Here is a 13,230-nt window from a genome sequence, read left to right as displayed (position 1 = left end):
GGGCGGCCGAGGGGCCGCGGCCCCGCGCCTTGCGCCGCTGCTCCAGCTCATCGCCCAGGCGGCGCAGGCGGGCGGCGACCCGGCGGGCGGCGGCCTCGGGCCGGGCGGCGCGGCCGGGGCCGCAGGGGCTGCAGGGCGCGGGGGGGCCGCGCAGCGCGCACGGGCACATGGCTGCGTCCGCTCGCCGCCGAGCCCGCCGAGTGTGCGGCGGGCGGGACGCGGGCGGGACACGGGGGGGACGGGGGGTTACATCATCCCCCGCGGGGCGGTGCTCGGCCGCGGGCGGAGAGGGGGGAGCGAGGAGACGGCGCGGGGATGGGGGGCGGGGGGGGGACAGCGGTGGTGTGGTGGGACTTTCTGGTGTCCAGCGGTGGTGTGGGAGTTCAGTGCGACGGCAGAGGGATGGGGGGTAGGGCGGGCATGGAGGGGACAGTGTGGGGATGGAGGGACAGCACAGGGATGCAGATGACGGTGTGGGGATGGAAGGACTTGGGGGAAGTGGGGGGAACAGTGCTTGCGTTGGGACATTCTGGTATCCAGGGATGGGGTGGGAGTTCAACGGGACAGCGTGGGAATGGATGGATGGATGGATGGATGGACGGACGGACGGACGGACGGATGGACGGATGGATGGACGGCCAGTGTGGGGATGGAGGGGACCGCACGGGGCTGCAGGACCGCTGTGGGGATGTAATGACAGTGTGGGACAGGGAGTGGAGGGAACAGTGGTGGGACGATGTGGTGGGACATTCTGGAAGCCAGGCTGGGAGTACGATGGGACAGCATAGGAATGGGGGGAGAGCATGGGGATGGAGGGGACAATATGGGATAGAGGGGACAGTGGGGGAAGGTGGGACAGAGGGGACAGTGTGGGGATGGAGGGACAGTTTGAGGATAGAGAGGACAGCGTGGAATAGAGGGGACAGCATGTGGAGAGAGGGACACTTTGGGGATAGAGGGGAAGTGTGAGGAAGGTGGGCCAGTGTGGGATAGAGGGGATAGCATGGGGATGGAGGGGACAGTGTGGGGATAGAGGGACAGTGTGGGGACAGAGGGGACTGAGGGACAGAGGGGACAGTGTGGGGATAGAGGGACAGTTCGAGGCTGCAGATGACTGTGGGCTGGAGGAGGGGACAGCGAGGAGATGCAGGGGGGCAGTGAGGGGATTACACAGAGCCGGAGCCGATTTCATCACCCTCAGCATTATGGATTCGGATCACATTTCGGGTGGCCGAGGCAGGAGCGCACAGCCCCCGGCACTGACCCGGGGCACACGGGCCCTCCCCAGCTGCCAGGGCACAGGAGCAGGGCTGGCACCCCCGGGCAGGGCTCCCCACCACACGCCAGCCCTGGGTGGACACAGGGGGCTCCCTGTGGGGCAGGAATCACCCCAAACTGCCCTGTTTCCCCCCCTGCATTGCAGAGAAGCTGCTGGGAACCTCCTGGCAATTTCAAAGGGGTCCAGGGAGACCCTCCTCTTTCTTCCCAGCCCATCCACCCTCCCTGGAGCAGCCCCACATCCCGCTGCAGGGCCAGCTCCTGCTCTGCAATCCCTCCCTTGGCAGGGCTCACCAGCATGTGCACCCCAGGGAGACCCCTCATCTAAGTCCCTCCAAGTGATTGCTTTACAGGGAAAACAAATCATAGTCACAGACTGGTCTGGCCTGGAAGGGACCTTAAACATCATCCCATCCCACCCCCTGCCATGGGCAGGGACACCTTCCACTGTGCCAGGCTGCTCCAAGCCCTGGCCAGCCTGGCTTTGGACACTGCCAGGGATCCAGGGGCAGCCACAGCTGCTCTGGGAATTCCACCCCAGCCCCTCCCCACCCTCCCAGGGAACAATTCCTTCACAATATCCCATCCAGCCCTGCCCTCTGGCACTGGGAAGCCATTCCCTGTATCCTGCCCCTGCAGTTCCTTGTCCCCAGTCCCTCTCCAGCTCTCCTGGAGCCCCTTTAGGCCCTGCAAGGGGCTCTGAGCTCTCCCTGGAGCCTTCTCTTCTCCAGGTGAACACCCCCAGCTCTCCCAGCCTGGCTCCAGAGCAGAGGGGCTCCAGCCCTCAGAGCATCTCCTCCTCTGGTCTCACTCCAGCAGCTCCACGTAATTCTGATGTTGGGGACCTCAGGGCTGGGGCAGCTCTGCAGGTGGGGTCTCACCTGAGTGGGGCAGAGGGGCAGAATCCCCCCCTCCCCTGCTGCCCACACTGGGAGATCAGCCCACGACAGGGGGGTTTGGGGTCCCAGCACACACGGCCAAGATATGGCCAGCCCTCACCCACCTGTCTTTTGCAGGGTTTCTACATACAGGACCTCCTCCCCTAAACGAGGTAGTTTGGGTTCTCCCTGGACACCCGTTCATGTTCATTAAGTTGGGTTTTATAAACAGCACAGGCAGCAACAAGCTGCAGAGGAGAGAAACCAGCAAGTGGCCAGTGAGGAAGGTAGAGGTGGACACCAGGGCAGGGGTACAACTGCACAAGCTGCTGCTGAGAGCAAGGGCTGTGTTTTACAAGCTGTTTTAGAAGGACCGGCTGTTTGGCTTACACCAACACATCACTTACCTATTTTATTTCCTCGAGGGCTCCACAGGAATCATGCTGAAGACTTGAATACTCATGGCCTCCCTGCTCCCCTGGGCAATTGGACTGGCTGAAGCTGAAGAATCTCCACAGCCGCGGTTCAGCATCATTTGAAACGCAGCCTTTGAGCACCAAGGTGTGTTGATACTGGAGCTGAGCCAACTTCATGTCCTCCCCAAAACGCCACCAAAGTGGCAGCTCTCGGCCTGTGGTGGCTGCAGGACGTGGGTGTGATTCAAGCAGCAAAACACCTTCCCAGCGGGTGTAGTGGGCACGGCAGCGGTGGGGCCACCCCTGCCCACCAGCTCGGCTTCAGATTTGGCCAAGAGAAAGGAAAAAAAGGTCTAAGCGGGGTACATCGGCCACCCAGAGCGGCCACTTCCATGGGCAACAACCCTCCCGTGGGAGCGGCTTCTCCCCGCCGGACCGGCCATGGCTGTGAGGGGGCTGAGGGCTCCCAGCGGGGCTGTGGGTGCCCAGCGGGACCCTGCCCTCACCCTGGCCACGACTGAGGGGGCTCTGGGTGCCCAGCGGGGCTCTGGGTGCCCAGCGGGACCCTGCCCTCACCCTGGCCACGGCTGAGGGGGCTGAGGGCTCCCAGCAGAACCCAGACCCTAGACCCACCCTGCCGTCGCCGCGGCCTCGCTCGGCCGCCCGCGGCTCTCCAGAGCCAGGCCGGGCCCTTCGACCGCCATCGCGGTCCTCGTGTGGAGACCACAAAATGACGGCCGCGGCCCCAAGGCCAGCTTCATCGCCGGCCCCGGCCCCGGTCCCGGCGGCGGCGGAACCTTGTGGCGGCGGAACGCGCGGGCGCGGGGCGCGGTTTCCGTGCCGCGCCGGGCCGGCCCCGCCGCCATGGCCGCGGTGCCCGCGGAGCGGGAGTGGCCCCGCCGGCGGGAGGAGCGGGCCGGGGGGGCGAAGCGGCGGCGGCGGGAGGAGCCCCCTCAGGAGCCCCCGGAGAGGCCGGGAGAGCCCCCGCGGGAACCCCCGGCCGAGCCCGGGTACCTGGCGCTGGCCCGCGGGCTGCTGGCCGGCGGCGCTCCGGCCCGTCGCAGCCCCGCGCCCTCCCGGCCCGCCGGGGAGCCCGCGGGGGACGGAGCCAGCGATAGGGACGATCTGCTGGGGCAGCTGATCCGAGACCTGGTAGGGCTGCGCGGGGCCGGGGGCGGCTCTGGGGCTGTGCCCGGGACAGGCCGGCCCCAGGCGGGGCGGGCGGCCGCGGTGGGGCCGGTACCGGAGCACGCAGGGGGGCTCGGCTGAGGGGTCGCTGGGAGGCGGCGAGCAAAGGCAACGTTGAATTTGGGTTCCTCTGTGCTTGTTTATAACCTCAGCTTCTGGATATATATCCTCTTATAAAGTTTTAACCCTTCAAAATCTGCTGGTCCTATGTAATGGCACAGGGTTTGGGATTGTTGGGGTGTCATGTGCAGGGCCAGGAGCTGGGCTCGATGATCCGCGAGGGTCGCTTCCAACTCGAGATATTCCGTGGCTCTATGAAATAATATTTTTTTTCCTCTTTAAGATTTTTGTTGTTTACTCAGGCAGTTTGATGCAAGTGCAGTAATTAAGGATATCCTGCCTTGTGACACAGCAGCGTAGTAAGAAAACAAGCTTTAATTCTTTAAATAAAGGAGTTAATTTGGAAATAGTCTTAAATACAGTTCTGAACCAGATAGAAGTTATTTTGGTAAATCCTCAATGCCATGGAGATTTTATTTACAGTATAGGAAAACTAGGGGGGAAGCCCATTTTCTTATTTCTCACTAACCTCACTATGACTAATTACTCTTTGCTTTAAAAAATTAAAAGGAACAGATTAAATTTCTGTCTGCAAGGCACAAATTAATCCATTTACAGAATTAGTGCTCCATTAGCACACAGGAGCCCGAATCTGTCTCAGAGGGGCTGGTTGTATTTGAGTTTTGGATTCATTCCAGTGGACTTTTAGACAAGCTGGTGCTGACTTAACATCCCTGCTTCCTTGTGCTGAGGACAAGCTGCTGGGATTTTTGGGCTGTGGGAACACCTGGATCTGTCCCTAATGTTAGGATTGCATTAGAATGGAATCAGTATGAGTTTGTGCTGTGTTCTTATGTCCACTGTTTGCCTTCAGAACCTCAGGCAGATCCCAAGGCGGGATCATCCCCTGCCTCTGGGCACTTTCCTAACCTCCATTCCTTTGTTTCTTTGTAGGTCTCTTCTACAGCTACTCCTCATTTAAACCTGGACCCTTTGTAGCAAGAAAGTCGAAAAAAAAGGCAGTTCTGGGTTTATTTGAAGCAGGGTATAAACTGCTTGATCTTGCAGATCAGTTGATAAAAAGCCTGCATAGCTGTTGTTTGCTCTTTTCCCCACCTTTCCTTAAAACACCGTTGGTGTTGAGTGTTGTGTCAGCACTGCTGTGTCTGCAGGCCCTCAGTCCTTCCAGTGAGACCTCTGTGTGCATCCAGACAGCCCAGGATCTGCTGCTTGGACGTGAGTCAAGTCCAATTTGGAAGGAGCACATCCACAGTGGGTCCGTGCCTGAGCTCATAAGCCTGGAGCTAATAATCCTTGCCCAATGGCTCCTCTTATTTGTTTGGGCAGCCTGTGGCTCCAGAACGGTTCCGTGGCTCCTGGATCCGAGCGGGATCACATCTGGGCAGCTTGGAGCCTGCCTGCATGTGGCCATGGAGATGTTCCCTTTGTGTTTTCCTTCGGTGTCCCCGTTGGAAATGGATGGGATTTAAAGCACACGAAAGCAAAACAGTCTTCCTGCAGATCCGCAGCGGGGAGTGGAGCCAGCGGCCCTGGTGCACAGAGGAGGGAAAAGGAGCTGTTTGTGCAGGGAGACTGGGGGTACGGAGGGAGGGGAGCAGCAAGGTTGGCTGCAGGTCCTGCTTTAAGTAACTTTAGAACAAGTGGGAGGTTCAAGTGTGTATAAAGTGATGTTTTCTTGCTAAAAAGACCTGGTGGGAGCGTTGCTCGTATTTGTGTTGTCTAAACACTTGTCTAGTGTAGAATATCTTTTGCATTAAAAACCACACCACCACATTATGTAGTGATTTTCCTGAGTAACTCTGCTTTAAATAAACCCAGAATATCCTTTATATTCTACTTTGGTGCTGCAAAGGGCCCAGATTTGAATGAGAAGGAGTAGTTGTAGAAGAGACCAACAAAGAAACAAGGGTGTGAGGATTAGGGAAGTGCCAAGAGGCAGGAGATGATCCTGCTTTGAGATCTGCCTGAGGTTCTGAAGGCAAACAGTGGAGCTGGGTTTTAACTGAGCAGCCAATTTTGTGCATGAGGATTGATAGACAATGATCAGGAGCACTTGGGGGGGAGACAGAAACCAGAGAAAACATCAGAGAGCAAAACTGATGCATAGAAATGGTCAGAATCAGCTGATTTTACTCATTTTCTTTTACATAGTATAAAAATTTTGAATGTCCAGACAGTATAAGAGAGAAGACAAATCTTCTTGTGATAACTGCAGAAAGAAGATGTAATAATTATGTACTTAAACCAAACAAAATACATCTAGGAAAAATCTGTGTGCTGCATTTAGCTGTTAGCTTAAATTGATGGATTTGGCTTTAAATTTTTGTTTGAGATGCTCAATCAATTAAAGGAGGAACGTTTCATATTAAAAAGACATTTTTATGTTACTAATGAAAGAAACTAACATCATCTCTGTTAAGTTTTATTTAAAATGCTTGTTCATTTTTCCATCATGTGGGTTTGAAATCTTGTAAGTGAAATTCATAATGGGCATATGTCTTCAAAGTGCTTATTTATTGGGTCTTTTTGGCACTGAAACCTTCGCCAAACTGTTTTACTAGAACTGGTGTCTTGCCTTTCTCTGCCCTTTGAAGGGCCATGAAAGGGGGGAGAGGCAGAATAGCTCCTGATGTTTTCATGGAGCTGTGATGGCACTGAGGACTCACCATCGCTTCCCCACACCATGGTAATTTCTCCTGCTGTCAGACTCTGTTAAAGAAGCCTCACAAATTATTTTCTCCTTTTTCCTTTCCAGAATGAAATCAATGAGGTTCCTTTCTTTGATGTCCAGCTGCCTTACGAGCTGGCACTGAAGATATTCCGGTACCTGGGCAAGGCTGAGCTGGGAAGGTGTGCTCAGGTAAGCGCTGCTGGCAGTTTGCTGCTCTGATACCGCTAAAAATTGGCAGAAATGGTGAAAAAACAGGCACCTCGATGTAGGGCAGGGGGGTGGTAGCCCAAGGAACTCAGCTGGTTGTGCTTTCACTTACAGGAAACAGTTCCAAAGCTGAATATTGAAAAAGTAATGGTACATGAGCTGGGTTTACAGCTGCACTTGAGCAGAGTTAAATAAAACATCTGTGGCTTGGGCAGAAGCAAAGCCTTAAAATTAAAAATAAATAGTGCAAAGATATTTTGATTCAAGTGAGTGTGTTTAGAAGCATTTTTGATTCAAGTGAGTGTCTTGCTGCAGTATTTAGAACTCAGCACTTGGCAGTGCTAAGGGCATGGCAGGAGCTGCTCCTCCCACTTTCCAGTGTGAGATTTGAACCACAGACACTGGAGTAGTAACTTTTTGTCTACAGTATTTTCACGTGAGGCTAAATTCTTGAATGACCCTGATTTCCTCCCCCCCAGCCCTGCAAGGGGTTTGTATTTTTATTTTCTGATACTTTCAGATAATGCTCTCAGCAGTCAGTACTCAGGCATGGTCTGTAATTTATGTATAGTTGTAAACTGCCTGTCTCTTCAATAGCTTTACTGAAACACTCACACTGCATTCTACTTGGGGTTGTTCAGCCCACACTGTTGGGCCTTTTATTTCCTTTCTTCACACACTGAATGATGAACCCCCTCTCTGAATGAGTCTTCAAAGCAAACTTAATTGGCAAGTGCTGATTACCCTGTGAAGTCAAGCAGAATATTGTGGCTATAATTCCAGCTTGTCCCATGGCCACTGTTTTGGGTTCCAGGTTGGTGTTCGTTAACTCTTACATACCAAGCACATCTTGCAACTTCACAAAAATCTAACCAAAGCCATTCTTTGTGTTACAAACAGTGTAAGGCATGGTTTGAGTGGAAGAGGAAAATGTTAATGTGTGAAAAGTGAGAAGTGACAGACAGGGTCTGTTGAGGATGATAAACTAAACAGAAATATTCTGCAAATGGCCCAGGCTTCGAAAGGAAATTGGGCATTTAATGTTCAGTGTGAGTGTGTTGTGGTGTTAAATAGCTACAAGTGGCTATTGCTTAAATCTTTGACTTGCTAATGCCTTTTAGGAACGGGGACTGTTAAAAGAGAATTAATTCCCTGTGCAGGGCTGCTGTTGCAGAGGAAAAAATTCTCTAGGATTATTTTTCGATGCTGTCCAGGACACTGAAGCTTTCAGATATGCTCACGTTTCTGTCCCTTGAGGTACTGCCATCAGTAAAGGTCACAGCCCATGACATGGCACAGGGTTGCATTTTTGAGGTGGATTAGTTTAAATTTATTCTTTCACTCTCTTTTTCCTCCCTCTTTAGGCATGATCAGTTTACCTCATGGCATAATGAAAAGATTGGCTGGTGGAGGGCTGCTCCTTTTCCCTGTGCTTGGGGCTGCACTGGATTTCTCTCTCCTTCACTTTGCTTTTTAGCTTGAACCTGTTCTCATAAGATGTGTTCTAACACTGACACAATTTTCCACATTTCTCATTCTCCTCTTCCCAAGTCATTGTTCCTTTGTGGCAGCTGACAGGTAGCTGAGCAAGTGCCCAGTGTTTTACAGGGCTTTCCCAATCAGATGAATATGCAGTGCAGAGCTGGCTTCTTTTTAAGTGTTCAAATAAAAAGCAGAGCCATAAAAATAAATAGCATTTTCATTTTTCTCTTGGTGGTTTTGTTTTTGAAGGGGGGGAGCCCTCTTCTGTTCCATGGAAAACCCTGCTGCTTTATGGCGTTATCCTAGAAAGGGTTTTTTTATTAAGGTGCCTTGGGATTTCAGTGAAATTGGGCCAGTTGGTGGAATTGGCATCATGATCCATGTGAGTGCCTTTGGAGAAAACCTGTTTGCTTAGTTCTTTATGCCAAATTGGTAACCAGCTAACAGCAAAGGAGCCTGACTGCAGAGCCTCTCTGAGATTTAATCACACCACAGACTGTCTGGAGAACTTTAATTTCACCTTGATATTTCCCTCTCCCTCGCTCCCCCACAGCTTTTCTTTGATTTTTGGAATTTGGCCTATAAAACACAACCTGTCTGTGTGGCACTGGAATTACAAAAGCCTGTAAATAGCAGTGTCCTCAGTGCCTGAGCTCTGGTGGGTCTGCAGTAGGGGGCTGACATTCAGTAGCACTCACCAGACCAGTCCCCGCTGATATCCCACATTTGGAATTCAAGGAGGAAATCCAGGGCTTCATGTAGCACAGAACAGACCAGAGTGATGCAGAATTTTCCCCTGTGAGCACCTTTTGATTGTGTTCAGACCACTGGCAGAAATATCTGTGCCATGAGTGACTCTGCTGTGAGCATGAGCAGGTTTGGGAACAGTCACTCCCTCCTCCTGGTTGGGATGTAGAGGGAAAGGAAAAACCATCCCTTGGGACACCACAAGTGTGACAACCTGAAGTGTCCTTGGGTTATTTGGGGCTGATGCTGTAGGTACATTAATTTTACCCATGGCCTGGGGACCTGGCCTTTATGGTGTCAGCTTTGGGATAAGGGGATGTGTCTGAATTCAGCAGCACTGAATTTTGGCAGTTCTGTTTCTGAACAGATCAGTGGGAAATTCCCATGACCTGTTAGGTTTTCATCTTAGAGAAGGTTTAGAAGTGTTTACCAACACAGGAATTGTGTATGTATCTGGGGCAAGGGAGACTGTTTCTAGGAATTTAGGAGTGAATTGTCGTGCATAAATCAAGAGTTTCATCTGCTTGCCTCCAGGGCTTCTGGGATTGTCAAACTGTTGAGGCTTTAATGTTTATACATTTACAAAAGAAACTTGAATGTGTTTTTTTGAGCATGGTTTTGCGTCAAGGTTGTTCATGGGTAGAAGCAGTCATCCATCCTCCTTGTGATTCACAGAGAGAGCAGAGAAATGGATGGATAAGGATATCCCTGCCTTGGGCTGATCCCCCAGCAGGGGAGATTCTGCCCCTCTCCCTCACTCAGGTGAGACCCCCACCTGCAGCTCTGGGATCCCCAGCACAGGAAGGACCTGGAACTGCTGGAGTGAGACCAGAGGAGGAGCTGCTCCAAGGGCTGGAGCCCCTCTGCTCTGGAGCCAGGCTGGGAGAGCTGGGGGTGCTCACCTGGAGAGGAGAAGGCTCCAGGGAGAGCTCAGAGCCCCTGGCAGGGCCTAAAGGAGCTCCAGGAGAGCTGGAGAGGGACTGGGGACAAGGCATGGAGGGACAGGACCCAGGGAATGGCTTCCCAGTGCCAGAGGGCAGGGCTGGATGGGAGATTGGGAAGGAATTGTTCCCTGGGAGGGTGGGGAGGGGCTGGGCTGGAATTCCCAGAGCAGCTGTGGCTGCCCCTGGATCCCTGGCAGTGTCCAAAGCCAGGTTGGAAATTGGGGCTTGGAGCAGCCTGGGACAGTGGGAGGTGTCCCTGCCATGGCAGGGGTGGGACTGGATGGTCTTTAAGGTCCTTTCCAGCCCAACCCATTTTGTGCTCAGGGCTGTGAGCAGAAAGGATGAGCAGCTTCCATCAGAATGGGTTTGGATTAAACACTCCTTGGCACTGTTTGCTGTACTGAGCTCAAAGTCCAGCTAGCTCTAATTGAGGCCCCTGGTCTCAGCAAATGAGCCTTGACTCTGCCTTTGTGTGTCTGGGGAAGAAAATAAACCTAGTGAAATAAAAACCATTATCAGATGCAGAGGGATGAATAAACCTTCATTAGGATTTGGGCCAGTTGATTTAGATGGGATTAGAAGAAATTTTGAATTTGATGGAAGAGGTGGGGTTTTTTAGGGGAAAAAATACCCCCAGGGACAAAACCAAATAGCAAAGCCTATGTCAGCAAAAGCCTTTGAAGTCCTTCAGAACATTATTACTTGCTGAACTATAAAATATAAAACTGTCCCTATGTGGAGCTCAGGGGAACCCAAACTTTCTTTGCTGAGAACAGTTGTAAAAAGATAATAGGAACACTGAAGACAAAATTGAAGTCAGGACTCCAGATCTATAAACAAGTCTGTAAGATGTTGTCATTGATCCTTGCTGGAGTTTCTGTGTAGTTTAGATTTGGAAAGAGTTTTAACAAGAGCTTTGCACATCTCAGCTCCTCTCCAACACCCAGCGTTTGGGTGCACGTGAATAAAGCCATAACGCCCTGGCTTTGGGGGCCTCACCTGAAACTCCAAGTCAAGCAGATCTAATAAAGCTGACTTGAAGCCAACGGCTGGTTTTAATGCTGCAGCCCACAGTGGTGCTGTAAAGTGAAATGCTTGAGACTCTTTATTAGTGATTTTGTGCAGCTGAGCCTCGCTCAGTGGGGTTTTACAAGGGGTTGGCATGCGAGTTTGGGGCTGTAAGAAAAGGCTGGGTTAGGGACTCTTTGGAAATCCAGGCTTGTAAAGCAGCAGGGTTCGCTGTAATTTGATTGAAAAAAAATCAGGATAGGATAGGATCTTTATTCCCCCTGAAAGCTGAAAAGGCAGTCGAGATTTTATGTAGCTCCCCCCCCCCCTTTTCTTTTGTTTTACTGTCTTTATAAAATGCTTTTAAGACCTTGAAACTTGAAAGGTCTGTGCAATATTGTCTGTTTTGGCAGACTCAAAGGTGTGTGTTTATTTTTGATTTTTATTTTGGAAAGCCAGGCAAAAGCTGGCCTGGTTTGGCTGTGCTTCCCTGTGCGTGTGCTCAGCCTGTCCCTGTCAGGAAAATGTGCTGCTGTTTGGGGAGGGGGCAGAGGTTCTGCCTGGGGAGCTCCTCTCCTGCTCCACAGCTGCTCTTCTGGTGTATCAGCAGAAAGCTGGTTTAGGTTTCTTTTTTTATTCTTGGAGCAATAATACAGATATTTATCCTACTTTCAAATCAAATTGAGAGCAAATTCCTAATGGTTTGAATTTGGGATTGCCTCTTTTTGGTGCTTTTGATATTGCTGAGTGTGTCCGTCTAGGGACAGGAGCACTCGGCACTGCTTTTGGGTGCCAGGGTGATGTGTATTGCTGGAGAAGCCTCAGTGCTGGTTCTGTCATTTCAGGGCATTGTTTTTGCCCTGTGCAGGTTGTTTCCTTTGTCAGAGGATGGAAGGGGATTGTCTTCTCCCTGCCAATTTGCATCGAGGTCTCTGGGTGATTAAGAACATTCATTCTGCTGCATTTGGATATTCCTATTTGAGCACCGCTCTTCTCTGTAGGTCTCAAATCTTAAAAACACTTGCAGGTGACTCCGATCACCCCTTTTTTCATCATATTAAACATTTTATGTGTGTGTGTGACTATGGAAGAAATGGCAAATAAATATAAAGGTCCTGGGAGAGTTTGTGTCCATGGGAGGCTTGGATTCTTGGCATAATCTGGGGACCGAAACAAACATTAGATGCTTAATTGTAACTTACTAAAAATGATGTCAGTCTCAGAAGGTTGTTTTAATCTTTTTAGAAACAGAGCACAATTGATTGCTGCTTTCACCAGTCATGGCTTTCATTGGTTACGTCTGTTTTTTTAAATTAAGAATTACAGAGGGGAAAAAAAAAAGCTACTTAAGTTGGCTCTTACCTCTTGAATCTTTAATTCTGAGCCCACAATTGATTGTGATGAAGCTGTTCTCTCTGGAATGGGCAGCAACTTGAGGCTGCTTGAAAAACTTAATAATTCATTCCTATTTATGCATACTGTAATACAATAGGTTATAAATCACTAATGTCATAGCCCTAATCGGGCATTGTCAGTGGGACTTCAGAGATATGGTGCTGTGATCTGAGAGGGTTTCTTAGCTACAAATATGAAAATAAATTCATCTTTTTGCTCTAAGCTCACAATTCCATCCTAATTGTTTGCTTGCTGCTTTTCCCTTCAAAATTTTCCAGTACCCTGATATTGGAGGTTGACAGTGTGGCCACTAAGCTGGTGTCCATGTTATGAGTATAAACTCAGTTACTTCCCAAAGAACCCACAGAAAACAAGCCTTTTGTTAAAGGTTTGGGGTTTTTATTCACTCAGTTGTATAAAGAGTGAACAAATATATTTGTTTAAGTAAGAATTTCGTCTCAGTGCAGGCCTGTGTTGATTTATATATTTATATTTCAGATGCTATTTAATGTTTTATATTAAATCCAATTTTTACTTAAAAATTTATGAGAGATCCATATAAAAACCTTGATTTCTAGGTCAGCAGGACATGGAAAATCCTTGCAGAAGACGAAGTGTTGTGGTACCGGCTGTGCCAGGAGGAGGGATACCTGTTGGATACGAGCATCTCCGACCATTCCTGCTGGAAGCTTGCCCTCAAAAACTGCAGAGCCAGAGAACACATGTTGAAAACCAACTGGAAGGTAGGAGGGAATTTCCTTAAAGGGACCCAGGTGCTGTGGAAAAATGGCAACCTGGCTCAAGCAAGTTGGAGAGGAGAGTTGGTGGTGTGTATTGCAGCTCCTTTTTGCCACTTGAAAGGTGCTGGGGGGTTTTTGGGATAGATGTGTTTTCTCTCAGTAGCAGGAACAAAGCTGGGAGTTTCCCAGCAGCAA

General features: G+C 50.7%; 1 protein-coding gene across 1 annotated transcript in view; it reads left to right on the top strand.

Moving 5' to 3' along the window:
• The first annotated feature begins 315 nt into the window (after positions 1-315).
• The window catches only part of FBXW8 (F-box and WD repeat domain containing 8), a 57,426-nt gene continuing 44,511 nt past the window's right edge, over positions 316-13,230 (top strand). Inside the window, 5 exon segments of the mRNA XM_032128335.1 lie at positions 316-409; positions 3,034-3,339; positions 3,342-3,724; positions 6,597-6,701; positions 12,874-13,038. Of these exon segments, the coding sequence (XP_031984226.1) occupies positions 316-409; positions 3,034-3,339; positions 3,342-3,724; positions 6,597-6,701; positions 12,874-13,038 (1,053 nt within the window).

This window comes from Corvus moneduloides, chromosome 18 (genome assembly GCF_009650955.1).
Source record: "Corvus moneduloides isolate bCorMon1 chromosome 18, bCorMon1.pri, whole genome shotgun sequence".
In the NCBI taxonomy this organism is placed as follows: Eukaryota; Metazoa; Chordata; class Aves; order Passeriformes; family Corvidae; genus Corvus; species Corvus moneduloides.
This window is presented reverse-complemented; position numbering and strand designations above follow the sequence as displayed.